This window comes from Onychomys torridus, chromosome 4 (assembly GCF_903995425.1).
Source record: "Onychomys torridus chromosome 4, mOncTor1.1, whole genome shotgun sequence".
NCBI classification, from domain to species: Eukaryota; Metazoa; Chordata; class Mammalia; order Rodentia; family Cricetidae; genus Onychomys; species Onychomys torridus.
The window spans coordinates 102,029,030-102,054,894 of NC_050446.1; the positions used below are offsets into that span (position 1 = coordinate 102,029,030).

The 25,865-nt window shown below is 48.9% G+C and overlaps 1 protein-coding gene across 1 annotated transcript; it reads right to left on the reverse strand.

The window, feature by feature from the left end:
- Positions 1-260: 260 nt before the first annotated feature.
- On the reverse strand, positions 261-24,913 carry Mall (mal, T cell differentiation protein like). Its single transcript, XM_036185923.1, has 4 exons — positions 24,747-24,913; positions 6,795-6,962; positions 3,969-4,091; positions 261-1,693 (listed from the first exon to the last, which is right to left on the reverse strand). The coding sequence occupies exons 1-4, from the start codon at positions 24,855-24,857 to the stop codon at positions 1,631-1,633; spliced, it is 465 nt and encodes a 154-aa protein (XP_036041816.1). The 5' UTR covers positions 24,858-24,913; the 3' UTR covers positions 261-1,630.
- Positions 24,914-25,865: the final 952 nt, after the last annotated feature.

The window sequence follows — 25,865 nt, forward strand, 5'->3', positions numbered from 1 at the left end:
CCTGCCACCACCTTTCTGTCATGATGATCATGGATTAACCCTCTGAAACTTTAAGCAAGCTTCCAATTGAACGCTTCCTTTTATAAGTTCCCTTAGTCATGGTATCTCTTCACAGCAATAGAACCCTATGACAGGGACTTAGCCATAGAAACTTAAAACAATCCCAAGGTGGGGGGGTTGATGACATTGCATTATAGACTTAAAAAAATGATGCCTGGGTCCAGCTTCCAGCAATATCAAGGTGAGCGATTCCACACTTCCCACTATACAAACATCCTTTATTTGTAAGTGGCCATTCAGTAAATATTCAACAGTGAACATCACAGATAGCTGCCAGGCTATAAAATAAGAGATAAGTGTTGGCTTTTCAAGATATCAGGGCAATTAGTAAGTGACCCCTACCCCCTCCCAACACTCCCGAATGGAGAAAAGTTAGATTCAGCTAATTCCCTTTCGGTAATTATTTATTTAGGCAGTTATGGGGCTGTGCCCTGTTGGCCTGTTGGGTGAGGAAACCCAGCCACACAGGTGCCCTTGGCAAGGGGCTGAGACCCTCCAGGGTGGTGATGGGATAGAGAGTCCAGCTTGCGCTAGGAGTATTCACGTGACTTCATACTTTTCTTTTCACAAGGCCTGGTCTTAGAAAAATAGCCCCCAAACTCAAATGCCTTTCTATGATGAATCCTGCAGACTGGCCCCACCCAGAGAGTCTCCAGAAAGAGTTGGGGGCACACAGAAGTGAGCACAGACCTCCAGAGGGGTCCTTTCACGGCCCCTGCAACAATATAGCAACTGCTTCTTCCGCTGTGTTGAGAGGAGCCGGAAGGTAAATCCATGCCTGCGATGTGCCCATCTCGTTTGCTGAAGTCTTTCCTGAAGGACGAGGAAACTTCTGGTCCTTAGGTTGGTCTTGGAGGCTCCACGCAGGCGCACTGAGCGCTGTAGTTCCCGAGGGACACGGCTCGTGCATCAACTGGCTATGTCCTTCCCATTATGGCTCTCCAAACCCAACCGTTTATTTCTCCCATAAATTTACCCTCAGAGTTGGTTTTATGTACATTTTCCTTGGATCTTTAATGCAGAGGAAGTAAGAGTGGGATCGGAGGAAGAAGACAGGTCGGGACAACGGCTCCAGGGCAGCAGCAGAGGCTGCAAGGACATCTGACTGTGCAAGGGCATTACGTCAGACCTTCAGGCCTTCATGGAGCCTTGCCTATTTTAGAAAATAAGATTGAATATTCCCTAAACCTATCATGGGGAGCACCAATGCCGAGACAATAGATCCTAAACAGGTGTGATGGCAGAGCTGGCATTTTGAATGGTGAGGGGTTCAAAGTTGGCTTTTTAGAAAAGCTGAGATCACGGTCAGGAAACTTCAAGAAGCAGTCGTCTTCAGGGTGGGGGTGGGGCGGGTAGATCTTCAGGGTAGGGGCCAGTCATCTTTGGTGGTGGAATAGTTTTCTCATAGTCACCGAGAGGAGTAAGAATGTCCAAAGAGAAAAATGCCCAAGTGGGTCTCCTCACACATTCCAGAAAGATAGTCTGTTGACCCGGTGAGTGGCTGGGGGAATCTTCCATTTATCACCCAGATGGCAATGGCAAGACCTACCAGGTTTGGTCCCCCTGCGCTTCAGTGGTAATAGATGCTGAAGGCATGCAGAATATAGAGCAGGGTGGTGAGGAAGGCGAAGAACTGGAGGAAGACCGGGAGCGTTAGAGAGGGTCAGTGCTGGGCCCACCCCCACCCCTAATGGCTCCAGATCCCCACCCAGCCTTGTGTTCCCTGCACGGCCTGAGAGCAGCAAGCACTGGCGCAGGTGGGATCCTCCCTCCTTGGGCACTGCTAGGGCTACATTTCCAGCTGTTCTATCTCTGAATCTCCTCCAGCTGCAGCCTGGGTCTCTTTATCTGTCCACAAGGCTATCCTTCTCCCTCCCTGCCCTGGGACCTGTGTCATACTGAGCTGACTCCCTGAGCCCATTTCCAATAGGAGCCTCTGCGCTTAGGCCACGCCCACAGCTATGCTCACTGGCCCAGAAACTCTGCTAGGAGCACCCATCTGTGAATGTCTCAGGTTCTCCTAAAGCTCTTACAGGCACACACTGATCTGCTAAAGCCACTAAGTTTAGTTAGCCTGAGGATCTTCATCCTCTCCAGCTATCAATGATGGAAGCCTGAGATCCCTTTCAGTTTTTCCATCTGACTGTCCTGGCCAAAGCCAGCCTCAAAGTCTGCTATCTGACTAGCTCTTGGTACACCCACACCTCCTTTGTCTCGGCCATCACCATCCCTCACTAGGGCTTCTCAGGTCCTCAGTTCATCTCCTGCCTACTCTGCCTCTTCTATTTTGTTCCAGCAGAAAAACATGACCATAATTAAAGTTGAGCTTAAAATGACACAATGGCTCTCCTCAGGGTAGAGGTCACTCCAGCCTCACTGTCCTTCTGTTCGCTAACCCTCTGTTCCTGTCCATCATCCATCCATCCATCCATCATCCACCCACCTACCCCTCCATCCATTCATCTGTCTACCCATCCATTCATCCCTCCACCCATCCATCCATCCACCCACCCACCCATCCATCTACCCATCCATCCAATCCATCCATCCATCCATCCATCCATCCATCATCCATCCATCCATCCATCCATCCATCATCCATCCACCCACCCATCCATCCATCCATCCACCCATCCATCCATCCATCATCCATCCATCCATCCAAATAGCTTTAAGCACCTGCTGTGTTTCAAGAATAGCTATTCTACAACAGTGAGCAAGACATGAAAAAGTCTTGCCCTTAAGACATACCTGGTGACACATGCCTTTAATGCCACACCCAGGTGACTAAGTCAGGAGAATGACAAATTTGAGGCCAGCCTGGCTACATAAGTGAGACACTGTCACAAATGTGGAAATAAATAAATAACACTGACCTCACGGAGGTCACATTTTGCAGCAAGAAGCCTGATAAGCGGGTCCTCTACAAATAGTCCAGATGGGCATAAGGCCAGGAGAGTATGAGGTAGAGCGGGCAAAGGGGGCATGCTGGGTGAGGGTTGTGGAGAGGCCGGTGTTTGGGGAAAGGAGCTGCCTTGCTGATCTGAGATGTGGGCATCCCTGCCCAGATCATGAGTGAGAGAGTCTGTGTGTCTGGGGACAGGTCGGGAGCCAGCAGCAGTGGCAAGGCCATTAAAAGGCCATCTCTGGGACTAGGAGTTTAATGAAATCCAAGAGCCCTGACAAAGAGGAAAGGAACCAGGGAGGCTGGCAGGCAGCTGGGAAATGCTGTGGCCTTCCCAGAGCCCCACAGTGTCTTTCTGGTACCCCATCCTTTCTCTGGAGACAGTGCCCCCTAATGCAGCCGCTAGCATGGTGTGGGAGCCTGTGGAAGCCAAACTGTGACATGGGTCACGTTGTTTCACTCAAAGTGGAGTCAGCTTCCTGTCACAAGTATTATTTCATGGTAGAGAAAAGGGACAGGTGGGCTCAGAAGCCTACTGCTTGGGTGCCAGCGACTGGGCATCAGGCTCTCTCCACAATTTACTGTGCACATCTTATGTGCCTTGGCTTCCATTACTTAGCAATGCCATTTCTGTGGACTTCTGTCATTGAAACAAAAGGACTCAGAAGAGCCAACTATGCAAAGCAACTCAGGCTCCACAGCAAGGCTGCTGAACCTCATAGCAGATGTCAGTAAGAAAAGAGAAATGTGGTTCTGTTTATCTGGGGAAAGAACAAAACTCTGAAGACTGTGGGGATCAAGACTGAGTGGGACAAATGCAAGACAAGAGGTGGCTCTTGAAGTTTGGACACGTGCACACACATACATACACTGCCCCCTCCTCCAGTGTCCTGCAGCTTGACACAGTTGTCCAAAACACCCAAGAGAGTGCTGAGCTGCATGTAATAAACGCCCTCCAGGGGGGCATGTCTGTGTCATTGCCCAGTACAGTGCAGCCACTCACCGAGGCTGCAGTATTGATGTAGTAGTAGTTTACGTTGATAGATTCAGACTTGATGGTGGCGTGTGCTTGCAGGACTGCGGCACTCATGTACAAGATGCCTGTGGTTCCGTGGTACAGGCTGTCCTGGAAATGCAGAGCAGAGGCAGGGGTCAATGTTACTCAAGTAAGCACCTTCCCTCTCTCTCCACAGCAGGGAAGAGGTGGACAGAGAAGCAAAGCCCTCCCTACTGCCCTTTCTTTGTAGTGTTTGTGTGTGTGTGTGTGTGTGTGTGTGTGTGTGTGTGTGTGTGTATGGAAGCCAGAGGTCAACTTCAGGAGTCTTCCTCAATTTCCTTTCAAAACAGGGTCTCACTATATAGCTCACTATGTAGACCAGGCTGGCCTCAAACTCACAGAGGTCTGCCTCTGCCTCCTAAGTGCTGGGATTAAAGGCTTAAAAAAATTAATTTTTATTTATGTGTATGTGCCTGCTTGTCTGTATGTGTATCATACATGGATACAGTGTTGTGGATGTTGGAAGAGGGCATTGGATCCTCTGTGGCCTCTGGAGCTGGAATTAGAACCAGTTGTCTGCTGCCTGGTGTGGGTGCTGGGAACTGAACCTAGTTCTGCAAGAGCAGCAAATGCTTTTAACTACTGAGCCACCTTCCCAACCAGCCCCTCAACATCTTGTTTTTTGAGACCCATCTAGCTAGATCAGATGCTGAGCAAATCCAAGAATCCTCCTGGCTCGGCCCTTCCACCCTTCACCTCCATCAAGTGCTGGCGTTACAGACATATGGCACCACGCATGACTTTTGTGGAAGCTAGGGATATGAACTCAGGTCCTCATTTCTGCACAGCAAGCACTTTATGAGCTAAGCCATCTCTTCAGCCCTTCTTTGCAGTGTTTCTAATGGAATACCTATGCAGCATTCAAGAGTGGATAAATAAAAAGTTGTAATATATACAAGTATAATAATACCAAAACCAGCTAAAAGGTATCAAATGCTTATTCCATGCCCATCTCTGTGCTAAGCATTTTCTCATTGGACTTTGCCTGCTGTAAGGCAGGTGTGATCTTAAGGAAATGCAACCTCAAGATTAAGATGAATGCCAAATAGGTAAGCCAAGGTTTGAATCCATGCCTCATGAACTCCAAGCCATTGCTCTTAACTGTGGACACCATCCTGTGACAGACAGCTACGCTGAGCTATACTAACCTCAAAATAAGGCTGTTTTGCTTCTGGTTGTTGTGGGCTTGTTCCTTCCAAATAGGACTGTTATCTCCTTAGAAAGAATGGACCATAACAAGCCCCAGCTGCAGGGGTGGCAATGAAACAGGACCTGACCGCTGCCTGTGTAGACCTGCCTTCCATAATACTCCAGAATGCTTCTGCAGTCTCTCTCTGCTGCATACCACTGCATATCTAGTGAATCTTTTACTTCTGCCTTTTTCTGTCTTGGTGAATTCTTTTCCCACACTTTTCTACATTAAGCTACAGCTTGATGAAGACCCGCTCTGGGCTTGTCACTATCTGGACAATACACTTCGTCTTCTGTAATGTTCACAGTTGACGTCACAGGGCAGTTTTTATTATTCCCAACTTATAGACAAGGAAACTGAGACTCAGCTGATGCTGGGGTCAGGAGAGCCTGAATTCTGACTTTAGTTGTCTTTTTAAAAGTTTTTTTTTTTTTTTTAACGTGTGTGTGTGTGTGTGTGTGTGTGTGTGTGTGTGTGTGTGTGTTGGGGAGGGGACACAGCACACATGTGGAGGTCCGAGGATAACTTGTGGGAGTTGGTTCTCTCCATCCACCATGTGAGTTCCAGGGATTGAACCCGGGTTGCCAGGCTTGGCAGCAGGCCCTTTCACTTGCTGAGCCAGCTCGCTAGCTCCTGGTTTTAGTTTTGATTCTCTGGTACTCTGTCAACACAACAGGAATGTCCTGCAGTGATTAAAATGCTCACTAGCTCTTGAGGGAATGTGCACTGTTTGATCTGCATTTTGCATCCTCTAAGAAAGTGTAAGTCACACATGCCATGGTATGCCCTTGGAAGTCAGAAATTCTCCTGCCCCCAGTGCCCACCTCACCATGGGAACATGGGGTCACAGATGTGCCCCACTGCACGGGGCTTTACGTAGGTTGTAGAGATTCAAATGTCAGTTCTCATGCTTGCAATTTACCTGCCAATCCATCTCCCCAGCCCAGAATTATTTGTTAAGAGACAGGGCCTTTCTATGTTGCCCAGACTGGCCTTGAACACCTAGGTTCAATATATCCGCCTGTCTCAGACTCTAAGTTACTGGGCGACTATAGGTACATATAACCTTATGATATGTTTAGTTTATTTTAAATGTGAGTGTTTTGCCTACATATGTATATGCTTACATATGTGTGTGTGTGTGTGTGTGTGTGTGTGTATTTCTATGTACCACATGCATGCAGTGTCCATGGAGGCCAGAAAAAGGGTGTCAGATCCCTGTAGACCCGGGGTTACAGATGGTTGTGAGTCTCCATGTGGGTACTAGGAACTAAATCTAGGTCCTCTGCAAGAGCAACAAGTACTCTTTACTGCTAAGCTATCCCTCCAGATAATGTTCTTAACTTCAGGAAGGTGTGCACCATCTTAACAAGGAAGGCAGTGGAGGGAAACACAAGGAAAAATGTTTCCACTTTGGATTGGTAATCAACACACTAAAATCAGAAGCTTTGGTTTCCTGGGAATCTATTTCCAGCAGGGTCTCTAACCCCAGGTCTTTTATCCTCCCTCCCTGCTTGGAGAAACCCAATGTCCTTTCAATCGTGGACACCAGTCCAGGAGATGCTACCCCTGGTTCTTACCAGGACCCTCCAGGACTCGAACCGTTTGTAAAACCCCAGCAAGTAGGACAGCAGGAACATCAGGGAGATGAGAAACGAGGAGAGCGACACATACAGCACCCATCCCTGCAGCAAGGGGTCCGCTACGTGTGTGGCAGCCACCAGTGTCCAGACAAAGAACCCAAACACCTGGAAGAGAAAAGTACCAGAAGGGTTTCATTTGTGTCTTAGCCAGGGTTCCATGACCAGGGCGACTCTTACAAAGAAAACGTTTCATTGAGGGGGCTCACTTATAGTTTCAGAGGTTCAGTCCATTATCATCACGGCAGGGGGCATGGCGGCGTGCAGGCAGAGGTGGTGCTGGAGCTGAGCATGCTACATCTTGCAGGAAAGATGAAATCAACTCACACACTGGGCGGTATCCTGGGTATATGAAACCTCAAAGCCTGCTCCCACAGTGACACACTTCCCACAGAAGGCGTGGTCCAGATTAAAGGTGTGCCCTCCAGCCTCAAGGTCTGGACTAAAGGCCTGTACCATCCAGCCTCCTCTAACAAGACCATACTTCCTCCAAGGCCATACCTCCTGATAGTGCCACTTCCTATGAGCTTATGAGGGCCAAATACATTCACACTACCACAGTTTGCTGAGTGTGGTTGGGAGGGTCTCTGCGGAGCTTCTCTGGCTAAAACTCAGCTAACGGTCAGAAAATGGACCAAGGAATTTGCTCTCAGCCCTGACAGCCAGAGAGAACCTACTCTCCCAAGTTGTTCCCTGATCTACACATGTACACCCTGGCATGTGTATGTGTGCACAGAGGAAGGCTGGCCTCTCTGAGTCATGGTCAAGTCTAATCCTGTAAAATTAAAGGCGTTGACCAGCCTTGCAAGAGGAGAGACCTCCAGTCAAGTTTGGTCACTTCCTTGACCCTAAGCAGTGTAGATAGGTAGTTTTTTAAGAGTATCTGAACAAGTTGTCAATATTTAAAACAGGACTTTTCACATGAAAAAAAACTACAAGTTTTGTTTTTTTCTTGAGAAATCCATGACTCAGTGATGCAGACCAGAATGAGTTGTGACTAATCTTTTAAAAGAAGCTAGAGGTGTGGTGATATATTGTGTATCAACTAAAGCTTACCTGAGGATCAGAAGACAGAACCAGCCACTAGATTAAACACAGAGGCCAGATAGTGGTGGCACACACCTTTAATCCTAGCACAGGGGAGGCAAAGATTCATCTGGATTTCTGTGAGTTCAAAGCCACCCTGGACTACATGAGATTGATTCAGTTTAGGAAAGAAACAGAGCCAGGCAGTGGTGGCACACACCTTTAATCCCAGCACTTGAGATCTCATGCCTTTGCTCCCAGTATTTGGGAAGCACACACGCCTTTAATCCCAGCACTAGGAAGGAAGGGATGGCTGGACAGAGAAAGGCATATAAGATGTGAGGAGACAGGAACAAAAGCCTTTTGGATTTAGGCTTTCAATCTGAGGATTCGTGGAGACAGGATTTCGCCTTCCATTTGGCCTGAGGACTCAGTAGTGGTGAGAAGTTTCTCTAGTGGCTGTGGATTGTTCCTTTGTCTCTGATCTTTCAGCATTTACCCCAATCTCTGACTCCAGGTTTTTATTATAACACCATTTAGGATTTGTGCAACATAGAGGGACTGGAGAGATGGTTCGGCAGTTTAAGAGCACTGGTTACTCCTCCAGAAGACCCAGGCTGGAGTCTTAGCACTCACATGATGGCTCACCACTTGTCACTCCAGTTGCAGGGGATCTGACACCCTCTTCTGGACTCCTTGGACACCAGAATACACGTGGCACACAGACACATGTGCAAGAAAAACACCCATATATATAAATGAGAGGACCTAGAGTCCTTAGTGTTGAAATTCCTGGCCACTCCCCAGCAACATGACCGCACATGCACTGTCCAGCAACCAGGTAAGATGTTTAGTCATTCCAGGGTTTTACGTCCTACGTAATCTGTGCACTGCATGATCATGTTATCCATGCGCATGCATGCTAAGTAAATCCATATGTGCATGTGTAGGGGGACTGAAATCCATAAAAAGTGGGTCACAGACTCCTCCCCCCTCTCTCCTTGCAGGACCATTTCCAGAGCCATAAGTGCATCTTTCCTTAATAAACTCTTATTTACCATGGCTTTTCTCACTCGGTAAACAGCTTTGCTTAATGAATAACACAGCGCTGCATAGTAATAACTAACACTTAGCAAGCCTCGTCCTCTACCAACCCCATGTCACCCTGTGGCACGTTCCTGTCAGCTGCTTCTTCCTGTGCCTCCCTTTGCCCACTGAGGGCTTTCCTGGCCCTGTGAGCAGTTGGCTCAGGGGCCTCAGGTCATAGTTGCTGATGTTCTGGGACCAGTTGCCAGTGTTCAGGGTAGTTCCAGCTTGATAGCCTCTAACTCTGTCCAGACATTTGCTGTCTCCTAGTCAGGGACACTCACCCCATCTCCCTCTTCTTTCTGCAAGTGTTTCCTTTGCTCATCTGTGGTAGGGGAGCCAAGGTTTTGGTAGGGAAGCCAGGGTTGTGATGGGGGAGCCAGGGCTGTAGTGGGGGAGCCAGGGCTGTGGTGGGGGAGCCAGGGCTGTGGTGGATGGTCCAGGGCTGTGGTGGATGGTCCAGGGCTGTGGTGGATGGTCCAGGGCTGTGGTGGGGGAGCCAGGGCTGTGGTGGGGGAGCCAGGGATGTGGTGGATGATCCAGGGCTGTGGTGGATGGTCCAGGACTGTGGTGGATGGTCCTGGGCTGTGGTGGAGGGAGCAGGGTTGGAGCTAAATGTTCAACAGATGGAAGGCTCACTTGAAAGCCTGGAGGGAGAGAGTCCATACAAGCACTACATGATTTTGTTTTGTTTATCTCATTTTCTGAGCAAATCTCCTTCCAGGTGCCTCTTTGGTGGGCCACTAAAGTACCCTTGGCTCTCCATCTCCTCACTTTCATTAAAATGGTGGCTCTTTTAAAAGAAATAATTGATGATGTCATGTTATGTTCTTTTTTTTTTTTTTTTTTTTTAAGTTTCGGCCAGGCTGCCTCTGTCCCTCTGTCCCCCTGTCTTTCTGTCCCTCTGCCCCTGTTGGAGCTGAAAAGGACTCCCCAAGCCTTTCCTGCCATCAGAAGCTGCCATGGTCATCACCGCTGTGTGTACATTATTGGTCCTTGTGAATTTAGTCACCATCGCTGCCTCTAAGCAGGGGCTGAGGCCTGGTGTCTCACAGGTAGTATGGAGTGGGACCTGCACACAGGGAGGACATTTGTGTGGCTATCCTCCAAACCAGACTTCATGCTGAGGGTGGGGGAGCTAGATGCTCCTAGAAAGTGCCAGAGGTTGGTCACCTAGAGCCACAATGAGAGTCTTGGTACAGTTAAAGGCCTCAGTGGGGCTCTCAAGCCCGCAGAACCTGAAGGGCCTATTTGGACCCTCGTCCTCTGGTTTCCAGCCAAGGTTTGGGAATCCTCATTCCCACTATTCACCAGTCAAAGACCTCTGAGCATGGGGAATCTACTCAAATTACACGGAAGTTTTTTTTAAATAGCCCTGCTGTAAAATTGTTATGCAGAGGAATGTTGTTTGGTTTTTACCTCCACGCCCTCTGCTCTCTAGCCAGCAGATGGGATCCGGGCCAGAGACCAGCTCCAGGTGAGTTACAGCCCAGCGGTGTTTGGTGTCTCACCTCTACCCCAAGTAGTCTGGGTTGGGAACTTGATTTTCAACTTCTTTTTCAAAGCTCATATTTGACTTTACAGATCTCCTGGCTGCCTACGCTGCTCTCCCATTTTGGCCCCCATTTCACATTTCCAAGAGCAGGGCACATTTTTAGCTGGTGTGGCCTGCCCACCCCCAACACATGGAAGGATATTATATTGCAGTTAGATATTCAGAGTAATGTCTCAAGCACAATCCTGGCAGAGTCTTTTTATTATGAAGAAAATGAGCATTTCTCGTAGACCTCCTTCCTAAAGGACTAAACGCAAAGGACCTTCTAAGGTAGCGTGGTAGTTTATGCCTTTAATTCCAGCCCCCAGGAGGCAAAGAGAAGTGGATCTTTCTGAGTGTGAGACCAGCATGATCTACATAGTAAGTTCCAGGAGGGCTAGAGCTGCATGGTAAGACCCTGTCTCAAAAAAAAAAAAAAAAAAAAAAGAAAAAAGAAAAAAAGAAATGTAGAATAGAATTGAACCAAAGGCTTGGTCATTTATCTTGGAGAATAACTCTACTGTTAGATGCTGGTGAGATGATTCAGGGGTTAAGAATGCACTCTGCTCTTGCAGAGGACCTGAGTTCAGATGGACCATGCTGGGTAGCTCATACCTTCGTTACTCCAGGGCTAGGAGGACCCAACACCTCTGGCCTCTGTGGGCACTCATGAGTATGTACTTACCTGTCTACCCATCTACACATACACACTGGGGGATGTCGAGGAGTGGGTGAGGTAGAAGAAACAAGCCTGGGCATGGTATCACTACATAGTGAGAACCCCCGCAGAGGCTCATGGGCTCAGACCAAACATGGGGCTCTTTAAGGTTCTACTGGATACAATGGCTGCAAGTATTAGCTTCAGTTAAGTTGAAACGCAAGAGTTCTAAGGAATACTTTTTAAAATTTTTTAAAATTTTTTTGTTCTGAGACAGGGTTTCTCTGTACAACAGCTCTGGCTGTCCTGGAACTCGCTCTGTAGACCAGGCTGGCCTCCAACTCACAGAGATCCACTTGCCTCTGCCTCTGGAATGCTGGGATTAAAGGTATGTATCACCATGCTGGACTACAAAAGAATACTTATAAACTAACCACCAAACTTTTGGAACATCTTTGCTGTCTTTGAAAATAGCTTAATGAAGAAAAAGAATTCCAAATACGGCACAGTGATAAAGAGCTTCTAATGTACATAGGGGGCTGGGGTGCAGCTTGATGGTGGAGGTTTTGTCTGGCATCATCTATGCCGTGGGTTCGGTTCCCAATGCCACAAAACAAAACAGAAAACAACAAAATCAAAACAGAAACCCAGAGAAGCTTGGCACCGCCTTAGGGCAGGGCTCTGAGTCCTGTGGGTTCCTGGAACTCTCTGTGGACTCTGAGACAGCTCAGTGGTCTGGGCTAGGCCCCGGAGGTGCTGCCTGAAGTGGCCAGGGAAGCTGTGTTGTTGGAAGCTCTCCAGATGATGCTGCTGAAACCAGTTTCAGCCAGTTTCGTTTGCTTCCGCTTTGCCCTATTTGGATCTGCACATCATGCAAGTGGGTTGGAATCCCAGTTTTACCAGGGGGTTAGATAGCCCACCAGTGCCTCTGTGTCTGTCAAACAGAGGAGGAAGTCTCTCTGGTCCCTGCCATGAGGGTTCTTAGAAAAAGTTAGCTAGTCTCGCTTTGACTAGTGGAGAGAGTCAGATCACCATTAGCCAAGGCAATAATAACCACTTGAAAGGGCACAAGAGGACAAGAGAGGAATGTTGCATAGGAAAGAACCAGAAGAGTAGGTGGCCGAGCCCGTCTTTTTGAGGGTTGGGAAGTTCACATCCAAGGGTGGGGATGGGATATGAGAGACTGATATGCTGGATGAGTGCAGTATTATTTGGGGGTAAAGACCCTTTTCACAGAATAGATGAAAACCTTTAAACACACACATACACATACACACACACACACACACACACACAAACACACACACACACACACACACACACACACTCACACACACACACACATTTTTTTTGCCTACACATTTAAGAGACTCATAGACACCCCTCTCACCATGTCCATCTGTAACCTGTAGTTAAAGTCCACATTAATACCTGATTTTTGGTTCTCTCCCTCTCACCACAGCCATCAGGGAACAGGGGTTCCAATGTGGGACCGTGGTCATGATTAAAATGATCCCAAACAAATAATACACATTTTTTTTTTTTAAAGAACAAGAAGAAAGTAACTGGTTGGGTGGTGGTGGCGCATGCCTTTAATCCCAGTGCTTGGGAGGCAGAGGCAGGTGGATCTCTGAATTTGAGGCCAGCCTGGTCTACAGAGCAAGATCCAGGACAGATACCAAAACTACACAGAGAAACCTTGTCTCAAAAAAAAAAAAAAAAAAAAAAAAAAAGGAGAAGGAGAAGGAGAGGAGGAGGAGGAGGAGGAGGAGGAGGAAAGTAACTAGGTTGCTTGAGGGAGGGTCCTAAAGCATCCTGGTTAAGACCTGCTTTCCCATAGCAGGGGTGAGTGGTGTTGACTGACAAGGGCCTGCTCCACTCTCCCTAGAGATTCAGAGAAAGACTACCTGAGTGAGGGGCCCAGGAGGTGGCAGGGATATGCAGGTGTCAGATCTGCACAGTGGGGCTCCAGGCCAGGGTGGCTTCAGTGTGGGACAGACAAAGAGCTGCGGATGGGAGGCACTCAGAAGGTGACAGGTTTCTCTGCATAGCTGGGTGGCACTTCAGCAGGGCTGGTCACACTCCCTGCCGATACCACATTCCTTTCTTTCCTACCTGTCTTTGTCTTCAGGACAGATTCCTCTCTTACTTGGTTCTTGGGTGACAACAGAGTGTACCATGAATTCCCATGAACTGAGAGGGAAAAGTCAAATAGAATGATGGGTGAGGCTCGTAAAATAGGGGCCAGGGCTCCCATGACTACTGACAGCACAGGAGGACTGGGTCCCTTAGAGGACTCATTCAGGCGTGGTCCATGGTGAGAACCTCAATGCCCTGAGGCTCCCTGGGACACTGTGATGCTTCAAGGTAAAGAAAACTATAGTCCCTTGAGTTCAGGCTGATGAAAGCCAGGGTTTTTGAGACATTGTACACTGTTCTTCTTTTTAAAAATTGTACTGTCATGTTGATTCTCAGCCTTTGGGTCAAAATAGAGTATAAAAATCATACTAAAATACACAAAATTCCCATATTAACCATCTTGTAGGCATGCAGTTTAGTGGCATTACACACATGTAGACTTTATGTAACTTTATGTCACAGTCCAGCTTCTGATCACAAGACAGAAGCTAACCTCCTGCTTCCTCCTTGTCCAGCCCCAGCACCCTTCACTCTGTCTCTTCTCGTGCACCTGACCACTCCAGGTCCCTTAGAGAAAAGAAGTCACACAGACTTTCTCTTCTGGGACTGGCTGGTTTCATTTTGCATGTTTCTTTCAGGCTCCATTTTTAGCACGTGTCAGAATTTCCCTTTGTTTAAGGCAAACTAATGTTCCATTGCCTAATACAGCCCTTGCCTTAGAATGGTTTGAAGCTTGATTCTTGGCTTTACCACATGCAAACATGACAAGCATTTGGTAGAAGCTTGAGTTTTGCCTAGTGTTCTGTGATAAGGTGGGTCCTGTGTCTTCTCCTCAGGCAGCAAAGTGAGCCAAGGCTCCCAGCTGGCCAGGAACTCATGGGTGGAAACCAGGGGCACTCTACAGTGGACCCATGCACTGTTAAGTTAGAATGTGCGGAAGGTGACGTATACTCAGTGCATTTTCAATTTAAGATAGTTTGAGCTCACATGGTGCTCTATTGGTGAGATTATTAAGGCCACTCCACGTAGTTAAAAGGGAGGTTTATTTTGTGGGGTAACTTACAAATGAAGGGATAGGTTGCAGGGTCTGGAAAAGGTATGGCGCAGTCTGGCGGTGTTCTCTGGAGAACTCTGCTCAGTCCACCTCCTTCGTCCAGCGTCCCTGAACCAAGGGAGCATGCCCCTCCTCTCTATCTTGGGTCTTCCGCTTCCTCCTCCACCCCGCCTTGTGGGCGTGACTATTACCGAAGCCTCAATGGGGGTTGGAACCTCCAGGCCAATGCTGGGATGGCTAGCCACTACAGTGCTCATCAGTACAAAACTCCCACGTAAGCCATAAGCCAAGAGGCATCGTCTTGCTCTTTGCTCAGCTTCTCATCTATGTGGGCTGCTTCCACCTCTGGGCTGTTGGGAATAATACCTCTACACACATAAGGGTTAGCAACTATTCCTTTGGTGGAAGAATGAGACACCCCTGACCCTGCCTGGGCTCTGTCTAGTTCTCATCGGGTGGTGCCCTTGCAAAAGGCCTGATGAGTGGCAATCCTGTTGCTGTGGACATTGCTTGAGGGTTTGTGACATCGGATCAAAATGCCTCAACTCCAGGGAGATTTTACTGACCGCAAACAGCAGAAATTACTATGGAACAATGAGATTTTAAGCTGACTGCAAACCAGCGTGAACAGTAAAGGAATTTTTCATCATGTCTTGTTCCTTCCCTGACACAATTTTAATGAGTGCTTCTTTTCCAGTGCTGGAGAAGGAACCCAGGGCTTTGTGTGTGTCAGCAGTACTCTATTACTGAGTACCCAGCTCATCACCCATTAAAAAGACTTATTTTTAATTATGCATATGTGTGTGGGGGTGATGGTGGGCATAATGTACACCTGTGAGTTCAGTACCTGATGAGTCCAAAAGAAGATGTCAAATGCCCTAGGGCTGGAGTTACAGCAGTTGTGAGCTGCCCAGTGTGTGTCCTGGGAATAGAACTCTTGCTCTTTGCAAGAGCAATCCAGGCTCTTACGTTCTGTGCCATCTCTTCAGACCCCTGATTGCAGTGACCTCCTAGCCAGGGAGGAGCACCACAAGCAAAGCCAGACTCCCCAACTTTCAGCAGTACCCTCTCCATGGCATTTTCCCAACCTCCTTCCTTCCTTCCTTCCTTCCTTCCTTCCTTCCTTCCTTCCTTCCTTCCTTCTTTCCTTCCTTCCTTCTTTAGGTTTTGGTTTTTTGAGACAAGGTTTCTCTGTGGAGCCCTGACTGTTCTGGAACTTGCACTGTAGACCAGGCTGGCCTTAAACTCAGAAATCTGCCAGCCTCTGCCTCCTGAGTGCTGGGATTAAAGGCGTGCGCCACCATGTCCAGCTCTACTGGAGCTTTCAAATGTGGACCCATTTGAAGGTTATGACTTCATGTTAGTGGTTCATTGACCAACATGAAGAAATCTAACAGACCTGAATGGAAAGTATAGGAGTACAAATGTCCAAGGAAAAGGAAATACTGTTTCCTGAGTCTTTTGTTTCAACACACACACACACACACACACACCAGTTGCCACGGAAATGTATCTCTTTCTGTGAAGCACAGTCAATGGACGACCATCCTCTGGCATGCTTCCCTGCACCAGAGGCTTTTGTAGTGTCCTGCCCTAGCTGGCTCTGCCTCCCTGCATGGCTCTGCCTCCCTGCATGGCTCTGCCTCCCAGCAGTAACTCTGGGTGAGGCCCTCAAGGTCATGGCATGCAGATGGAGGAGCAGGTGAGAGGATGAGAAATGCTGGGACCTGGATGATAAATGGGAGCCACCCACAGGGTGGTAAAGGGGACCACAGCTGAGGGAAAGCCAGAGCAACAGGAGGGGCCCTTGAGTGTGTTCTTTCTACCAGAGTCATGGAATTCGATGGCTTCTTGGAGGAAGCGCAGCCAAGAGTGCAGGGGTCATGTCTAAAGCGCCGCCAGAGCATAGGAAGCCTGGGGATTTTATTCAGGAGACTTACATGTATTTATATGTGGTGGGTCCATTTCTGAGCATGCTCAAATTAAGGTCATAATTTAAAAAGAAAAGAACGGACATATTATGGTTGGGGGTGGTGTCTGGCTCAGAATCTTAGAGCACGTAAACAAAGATTAAAGTGATGGACAGGAAAGCCTCTGAGTATGCAGGGTTAACACCAGAAAGTTTTAGCTGAAAAACAAACAGTATTTTGAAGGTGCATTAACAGAGGTGCCTGACTTGCTTAGTCACTAACACAAAGACTGCACTCAATGCAGACTCCCACTAGGAATGGCCCCTGGTGGAGGCAGAGACCCACTGGCAGCACTGGCCTTATCCAGAGGCAAAATTGGGTGTTCCTGGGCAGGCTTTGCTCACCACAGGTCTCAGCGGATAGCTCTGAGACATTAGTTCCCACAAGGTGCTGTGTATAGCCAAACACACTGGTTAGGCAGCTTTCTGAAGCTTGTGGTCAGACAGCCTTATTTCCTTTTCTCGGGAGGAAACAGCTCTGAGAGGCCGGCCAAGGAACTTCCCCAAGGACCTCCATTGGGACCCCCAAACAGCAATCATTGTATGGCACTTCCATGCTCAATAAATACACACAGGACTCTTACGAATTCTGAGTCATTCTGCCCTGACGCATAGCGAGAGCATTTTTCTCTTTGTAGCTTTAAGGTTAGCAGGAAATTGCTTGCCCAGCCTGCCCAGGCCTCCTCTGAGGCCATTTCTTATTCTGGCCTCTGCAGATAGTGTGGGCTGGAGCCCCGTGGGCCACTGCTCCTTACAGAACAGTCACATAGGGTCTCGTAAGTGCTCTTCAGACCTGGCTGAAAGCCCAGGAAACCTGGAGCAAACTGACCTGCACTTCCTCCCTGCTCTGAGGGTTTCCTGCTCCAGGACCACACCCTCCCATTCGGACCCAGGACTGACCCGAGTTTTATTGATCAAACTGCACAGATTTATGAGGTAACATAAAATAGAATGATAAAAACATTCTTATCTACCCAAAGGCTAAAGGCACTTTCTTTCCTGATTCTTCATAATAAATTAAAAATAAAACACTAGGTGCTAAAGAGGCTTGCTTTTCATTTTTCTTCTCCATTTGTGGATTTTAGGAAGTTAAACTTGCCCCTCCTTTAGGGCTTTGCCACCCTCAGGCTTCACCACCCCCAGGTTTCACACCTATGCTCTAGGACTAATTTACTGCAAGCTCTTAGTACGTTCTTAGGAACCCCCTGGCTGTGCTCTAGACATCCACAGTGTCCTGGCACCCAGACATCTTCATGACAGTCACTCCTCTCTTTCACTCCATCAGGCACTGGGCCCTCAAGCGCTCCCACTGATGCATTCCCCCCAGAGCACCTCAGCTCAGCTGTGACCAGTTCTTAGCAGGCAGGGTCCAGACTGATGTCACCTCCTCCAGGAAGCCACCTGATCAGACTCAGCACCCCTTTTTTAGCTGCTACCTCCACTTTGTCTCTTTTCTGCATGCTGTCAGGGTCCTGAGTTTCTGAGGCAGGACTGGGCCCTGAGACCTTCATGTCCCCAACACCAGGCACAAAGCTCAGGGCCAAGCAGTCCCAAGCAGAGATGGCCACCTAGAGAAAGACAGGTCCCTGGGCATGCTAGCCAGGCCGCACTACCTGACTCCTTCTGGGCCTGCCAGTGTGGCCCAGCTGTGGCTGGTCCTTTTTCCAGGAGCCTCGATCAGTTAGCTAATGGAGAAGAGATGCTCATTTATGTCATTGTCACCTACTTTCTGCTCTGTTCCTTCCCAGGTCCCTGAAATTCTTAGAGAACGAGATTCTCTGTTTGGATTTTTCTTCCCCAACTGCTTCTTCCTTGTCCATTCCCCACATCTTTCCCCATCCTAGGCTGACCCAAAGCCCTAACATAAAAGTGTGCTATTAAAGATGATGGCATTTAAATGAATCACTTGGGCAGAGAGGGCTTCTAGATGGCAGGGGTTGAGGGCTATAACCCCTGCAGAGGCAGAATTGAAAGGGAAACCTCAGAAAACCTACCCACAGCAGGAATTTAGATGGACTTGTCTAAAATAGATCAGAACACTCTAGGGCAGTGACTCTCAACCTTCCTAATGCTACAACCCTTTAATACGGTTCTTCATGTTGTGATGACCCCCAGCCATAAAATTATTTCTGTTGCTACTTGGTAACTGTAATTTTGCTACTGTCTTGCATGAATCACAATATAAATATCTGTGTTTTCTGATGGTCTTAGTGGCCCTTGTGATTCCCCCGCAGATTGAGAACCATTGCTCTAGACTCTAGACCTCTGGATGGGAAGCCCCTTGAAGCTCCATTCTGGGTATTTTATAGATGCAGCTGTGACCAGGCAGTGGGAATCAGGACTCCAGATGGAGAAGGCCCAAGGGGGTGCAGCTACGAGGCTGACTGGCAGGGATGGAGGATGGAAAGGAAGCCTGCGAGAGGTAGAGACCAGAGTACAGCAGGGGGCAAAGGCCAAAGATCTCGGACTCCTCCTTGATCTGGCCTGCTTCCTCCTTTCACCTGGGACAACTCTCAAGAAACTATCCTGACTCTCCCAGCTCTTCTGTGACTGAGGGAAAAGTCATGTGGTGGTATGAACTGAGTGTCCAGGCTAACCCTTCTTAGTTTCTTTGTGTAGCTTGACTGCCCTGGAATTCACTCTGTAGACCAGGATGTCCTCGAACTCACAGAGATCCGCCTGCCTCTGCCTCCTGAATGCTGGAATTAAAAGTGTGCACCACCACTGCCCAGCTAAGGTTGTTTTCAAGCAGTACTTTCAAATAAGATATCTAGATTCTCCACTACACTGAGCAAAACCCTCTGATCCGGGTGCCAGGTTATTTCCTGGATATTTTTATGAAATCACTCTAACCAATTGGCCTTCCAGAACTGTCCATGGCTGTCTGTCTTGTTCGTACTGAGACAGACCACGTAGGTAGAGAAAGTTGCTGATGGTTTAGCTGGATCGTGTGGCCAGAACAGACCTAGAAGTTCCCAAAAGGTAGGGAGGGTGGTGGGATACAAGCTGAATAGGCAGCTTCCTAGTGTGTCTCTGGTCTCCTGCTCCTTCATCTTCCTCAGGGCACAGACTTCCCGTGGCATTCTTGCCAGGTTCTGGGGGGTGGGGCGCTGGAGGGAGCCTGGTGAGTGGGCTCTTTCTATGGCCTTTTCCAGTTTCCCTTTCTGTCCAGCAACAGCTGGCCTCACCCCTGGAACTCTGTGGGCCCTGTCTGGGTGATCATTGTTTCACAAGAGCCCCTCTGGACAGCGATCTGAACATCACAAGCCAAGGGCTCCTTTCAGAGATTAAGCACCAGCCACTACTTCCCTTTTGTTCCCCTAATCTGGAAGTGGGCAGTGGTCTCTTCCTGTGTTTACTACTCTCTGTCTTAACCTTGGGGTGCTCTTGTCTTGGTGTGTGTGTATGTGTGTGTGTGTGTGTGTGTGTGTGTGTGTGATGTATGTTCGTATGTGTGGTGTGTATGTGCACACACACATGATCTTGTGTGTGCCCATTTGGAAGCCAGATGTTTGGCACTGGGACGTCTTCTGCAATGGCTTCTTAACTTTCTTGAGATAGAGTTTCTCCCTGATCCTGCAGCCCACGGCTCAGGTTATACTAGCAGGCCAAGTGAGCCCCCAGATCCACACATCTGCTCCTCAGTGCAGGGGATACAGGTACTGCTACTCTCGGTTTTTACCTGAGTGCTGAGGATCTGAACTCAGGTCTTCATGCTTTCACAATGATGGCTCTGCCCCAGACTCCCTTCAGAGCCTGGAGCCGAAGCAGAGGTCACAGGAGAAGTGACAAAGTCAGTCTGTGAGGAACGGACTTCACTTCAGCTGCTCGCATGGACCAGGGCCATTGGAAGGGGAGCAGGGGGCAGCTAGGGACAAAAAAACCCAACTCCTAAGGGAAGCCCCTAATTTCTCCTTGCAGACCACCTGGTCACTGTCAATCCTGGCAGGGTTGGCTCTAGCTGGGCTCTGTGCAGATTTGTTTGTTTGTTTGTTTTTTCGAGACAGGGTTTCTCTGTGTAGCTTTGCGCCTGTCCTGGAACTCACTCTGTAGACCAGGCTGGCCTCGAACTCACAGAGATCCACCTGTCTCTGCCTCTCAAGTGCTGGGATTAAAGGTATGCACCACCACCGCCTGGCCCTCTGTGCAGTTTTAAACAAACTTTTTTTTAAAAAAAGATTTATTTATTGATTATGTCTGCAGCATGTATGACTGCAGGCCAGAAGAGAGCACCAGATCTCATTACGGATGGTTGTGAGCCACCATGTGGTTGCTGGGAATTGAACTCAGAACCTCTGGAGGAGCAGTCAGTGCTCTTAACCTCTGAGCCATCTCTCCAGCCCCAACAAACTCTTAAATATGGCAAAATAGGGGGCGGGGGGAAGGAAGCAGATTGGAATCTAGGTGCAACCGGGAATCTGGGGTGACACACAGAGATGGGGTGAGGTGGGAATGAACTTCTTGGGGCATCTCAGTGCTTCCTCCTGGCCAGTGTGGAGGTGAGAGGTGCAGGAAGGAGAGCAGCCGGTGTCACACAGCGGCCTAGGCCTCCTCCCCTTTTTACTGGCTCTCTAAGAATTTCCTCCCCCGCTGCTTTTTAATTAGGCAAAAATCTAATTAAAGAGTAAACTAATGAGAAGGGTAAAGTTCAGATGACTTCCTCAGACTCTCATTCATAAAGCATTCCCCAGAGACAGCCACTGGGGTGAACTCTCGGCTCCCACCTTTCAGCTTGCCAAATAGCTCAGGAGTCAACTGATACCACCCAGGCCATGATGCCATGGGTCTCTGCTCTCACAGACACTGGCTCTGCAGAGAGAGGCTGCCATGCTCACCCCAGGCTCTCCCCAGTGTAGGAAGAATCCAGTGCCCACACTCTGCATGGGGTGGGAAAATTGGTGGAGGTCTGTCCTCACCTTAAAACCCTCTGAGTTCCTCAACCTCAGAGGTTGTTTTCTTTCTTTCTTATTTCTTTTCTTTTCTTTTTCTTTTTTTTTCTCGAGACAGGGTTTCTCTGTGTAGCCTTAGCTGTCCTGGAACTCACTCTGTAGACCAGGCTGGCCTCAAATCATAGAGATCTGCCTGCCTCTGCATCCTGAGTGCTGGGATTAAAGGGATTAAACCTATGTGCGGCTAAGGTTGTTTTCAAGTGAGAAATCTAGATTCTCCACTGCCCTGAACAAAATCTGTTATGTTAACATTTTACACCATGCTAGTGAAGAAGAAAAAAATGCAAAACAAGCAACAAAACATTTTCCAGCCATCCTGGAAAACGATCTGTTCTTCTCTTAATAATAACAAAACAGACACCTGCTCTTCTACCTAGCTACACATAGGCCTTTCCCCCATGAGAAGTGGAAAATGTACTCCAACACAAGCCTGAACATGAATGCCAACAGCAGCTCTGTTTAGCTCTATTTAAAAGTGCCAAGAACTTGAAACAGTCAATAAAGGTGGGTTAGATTATGGTAAGTCCTTACCGTGGAATATTACTCAGCACTGAAAAGGAACAAACTATGAATACAGACAACTCAGGTGGACATCAAGGACATTATGCTTCATAGAACGAGTGGGTCTCAAAAGGTCCTATACTGTTCCTTTATATAACTTATTTACCTATTTATATAACATTTATTTATATAACTTTCTTGAACCAAAAAATTATCTTGTGGAGATGCTTATTTCTAACAAACTGGAATAGTGAGAAGGAACGTGGGATGAGTTGAGGGACCCTAGAGAGTAGCAAAAGGGGGCTTGTTGGTGTGGTGAGACAGTCCTGAACCTAGGTTGCTCTCAGACAAATCTACATGGGTAAGCTGGAGGTCTGTCTTGCCAACCTCAATTTCCCAGTTTTAAAACAATTCTAGTTAGGAAAGACATGGCCACTGGGGAGCCGCAGGAATTCGGGTTCCTATAGAACCGTCATTGTCACAGAATTAGAAGTTTTAAAATGTGAATTTTAATGCTGAAGATTGGGAAAATAAAGCATGGTAGGCAAAGGTCATTAGAGTGGGCCACTGGGAGCCTGAGCTACCCTAGCCTGTCATCTTCAAGAGCCACAAAGAGCCAGAGGCTGTACCTCCTTGGCAGCCAGGATGTCTCATGGCCAGAAGGGAAGACCCCAGCTTGTCCGATTTGTTCTGCCCACTGGCTTCATGTAGTACTGCACGGACAGTGACTGGTGGTTGAGGGAGAGGGGGTCACTGCAGACACCATTGTGCAATGTCACCCTGAGCTACCCCACTGTGGAATCACTGCACCCTAGTTCCCAGATACTATTTTCTGTGCTCTCCAATGGGGTCCTGGCCTCCCTGATTCCTAATCCATTCTACAGACTATTGTCTCAGACCAGAAGACTAAGGGTCAGGAGTCCCTGGAGGCATGGTGCTTCAATGGATAGCAGAGGGGGACTACATCAGACTGCCTGAGCCCAGGAAGGACCTGAGCCAAACTGATTCAGCACACATACACGTCTTCCCAGCTTCTGTTCATGAAATCAAAACCTGATCATCTCCTCCACCTCATCCCTTCCTTCCCCATCTTCCATCCAGACACACATTATTCTGGAGTCCCTGCTCACAGCAGGTACAAGTAGTATGTGCAGGATGATGCATTCAACACACACACACACACACACACACACACACACACACACACACACACACAAGCTGCATGTGCTCCATCTGTGAGCTTGTGAACACGTGCATACATGCAGGTTTCACCCATTTCTGTATTTTCCAAGTTTTCAACAATGAATAAGGATGATTTGCAAATTAAAAATAGAGCTACAGTGAGGAAATGTAGGACAAAGTGAACTGGAAGGGCACTGTCCATAACGGACTAGTACTTTCTCTAGAACACCAAGGCAAAGAAAGACAGAGGAGCTGCCCCAGATTGAGCGGGGAAAGAACAGCCAAGCACAGTGAGGAGTTTTCACCTGGGTCCTGGGCCAGAGGAAGGACCTTAGTGGGGGGAATGAGCAAAGGACAACAGTGGTCATCAGCAGAGTGCTGACGTTGACTTCCTGGCTTGGGGAGACCTATGGTGTTCAGGGTGAAACAGACTTCTGTATTGCGACCACGTCTTTAGGAGAAATCTATAATTATTTCAAAACAAGTCAAGAAAATCAAGCCAGCGACAATGTCTTCATTCCTTCAAAGTCCCAGGACGCCATGATAGTACTCTTCTAAGAATCCAACAGCAGGACGAGGACAGGTGGGGACATCTGCCAGCTCTCTAGTACCAGTTCTCTGCCTGGCTGCTTTCCTGCCTTCTGCAAGTGGCAACTCCCAGTGACAGGCTTGGGCTCCTCCCTGACCTGGGACAGACCGCCTCTTCTCCCTGGTGCTGCATTAAACACAGGAAACACTCCCAAGCCTCTTTCTCTCCAGCCCCCTGGAGGTAGCCACCCTTCCCACGATGATTTGCGTGACTGACAGCATATGCTCAATAAAAAGTGTCAGCCTCCATCCTGTCATCGTGTGGCTGTTCCAAAGTGAGGGCCACACCCAGGGCCTGGCACACAGAGCTCAGGATGTGATCAGCCTGGCAGAATGCCCACATTTGTGGGGAACTGGGGGTGGAAGAAGCCTACCTCTTAGGCGAGGTCTCTGCCAAAGCTGCCCACCTATGGGACCTGGCCGGCCTGGCTTCCCTTTCTTGATTGGCAAGAATGGCTGCCGTTTAACCAATTTGTCTGAAGTTCAGTCCTTCCCAACCTTCCAGCAGACCAGGAGAATGAGAAAGGTTGGCCACTGGCGCCCATTGTATGTAAGTCCTCCTACTGAGTCTTCCTCCCGGCCCAGAGGCAGTGCTATAAAATTCAGCTAGGAAGAAAAATTCACCCACAAACTAGATTATCACAGGAAGCTTCGGGGGAAGGCGGACGAGGCAGGAGTTGAGTTTCCTACTGAATGCATTGCTGAGCCCAGGCAGGGGATAACGCCCATTTCTGCTCTGTAGTGCCCCAGAGTCTGGCAGTGACAAGTTCTCCGGGATAACCTGGGCGGTTCAGGAGATTGTTTTATAGACGATGCTGTCATGAACTCTCCCCTGTGCGGAGCGCACATAAACCAAAGTTCAAAGTCAGCTGGTGTGATTTGAGAAAATACAGGGAGACCTTCTTTCAGAAGGCCCTTGAGAGAGTCCCCTGGTTCTCTGGACTTTAGGAAAGTACAAACAGCTCGGGGGAGAAGGAAACCGTGACCTAGAATATTCCGAGGGGTCTGGGTAGTCTAGACGGTGGCTGCGCCCTTCTAACAAACAAGTGGCCCCGGGGTGGTTCCTGATCCGTTGGGAAGGAGGCAAATTCTCTCTAGAGGGACACAGTCTGGGTCTCGCAGCCCTTCCCCATCCCCGGAGGGGGTGGAGGTCGGTCGCACAGGAGAGGTGCCCAGCCCGCTCCGCCCCTCCCTCCCCGCACTCACCAGCTCCGGTAGGAAGAAGGCAAAGGGGATGGTGAGGAACATGGCAACGACCCCCGAGGGCACGTCAGGCGGGGCGTAGCTGGTGGCCGGCGGTGCGTCCCGGGAAGCCATGCTGTCACCTCTGCTGGCACCCTTGCTCCGCAGCACTCGCCCGCGCCCGCAGCTGTTCAAGTATCACCTCCCGCCCGACAGACACACCCATCGGACGAGGGACGGACGTCGCCTGGGAGGGGAAAAAAGAAAGGTTCCAGAAGAGCTGGTCCTTCTGCGCTCTGAGGCCAGCCAGCCAGGAGAGGGGACAGGACCAGCCTCTTTTCTAGACTTTCCCTCAGAAGGAACCTGGAGCAAAGGACTCCAGGAGATAGGAGTGACAACCATGCGCTCATAGTATAAGCAGGGTTTTTTTTCTTTGTTGTTGGTTTGCTAAGATAAAGACCACTGTTTGAGGACCTACTATGTGTCGCCATCAACAGACACCTCTGGAGCTCAGATAGTCCACCACAGTGGCTCTGTTATACTTGTCCAAGAAGGGAGACTGGATACCAAAGAGGTACAGTCAAGGTCACAGAGTGGTCATGCAGATTGCCTTTCTTCCCATGGAGGCGACCCTGGGATTCTAACTGAGGGATTGGAGCAGCCAGGCGTTTCACCTCCCCTCTCCAGGGTCTTGGTGTTGCCCCACCTGAATCCCTCTTTGGGTTTCTCCTCTTGCTGTCTTCCTAGTCCAGCTAGGACCCAGGGTTGGGGCCAGGCAGTTCCTTCCCTAATAGAGCCCCGGGCTGACTGCATTGCTTCCACACACAAAGGTGTTCCTTTCACACTCAAGCCAGGTCTGGAGACTGGGCCACTTTCTTCCTTACCTTCCACCCCACTAACCTTCATTTTTCCACAGCTCTGAGGGAAGGCTTGGTGCCCCAAAGTCTTCTCCCTTTCCTCCCTGGCTCAGCAGGCCAGCTGGAAAGCCTTGCAGGGCAGAGGACAGGATGCCTGGGAGAGGAGACTGGATGTCCTGCACAAGAGGCCTGTGTCTTGTTCCCTAGCAACAGCAGGGAATTCCAGGCTTGTCCTGGGCAAGGTGGGAGGAGTAGCCAGTTAGCTCTGCTTGGCCTGGGCACAGCT

Excerpts from the sequence above, each read along its gene's own strand:
- Mall (XM_036185923.1), bottom strand. The coding sequence starts at position 24,857 with ATGGCTTCCCGGGACGCACCGCCGGCCACCAGCTACGCCCCGCCTGAC. Across the intron at positions 6,963-24,746 it reads CCTTCTTCCTACCGGAGCTG|GTGTTTGGGTTCTTTGTCTG; the intron begins GTGAGTGCGGGG and ends TTTCTCTTCCAG. Across the intron at positions 4,092-6,794 it reads TCGAGTCCTGGAGGGTCCTG|GACAGCCTGTACCACGGAAC; the intron begins GTAAGAACCAGG and ends CTGCATTTCCAG.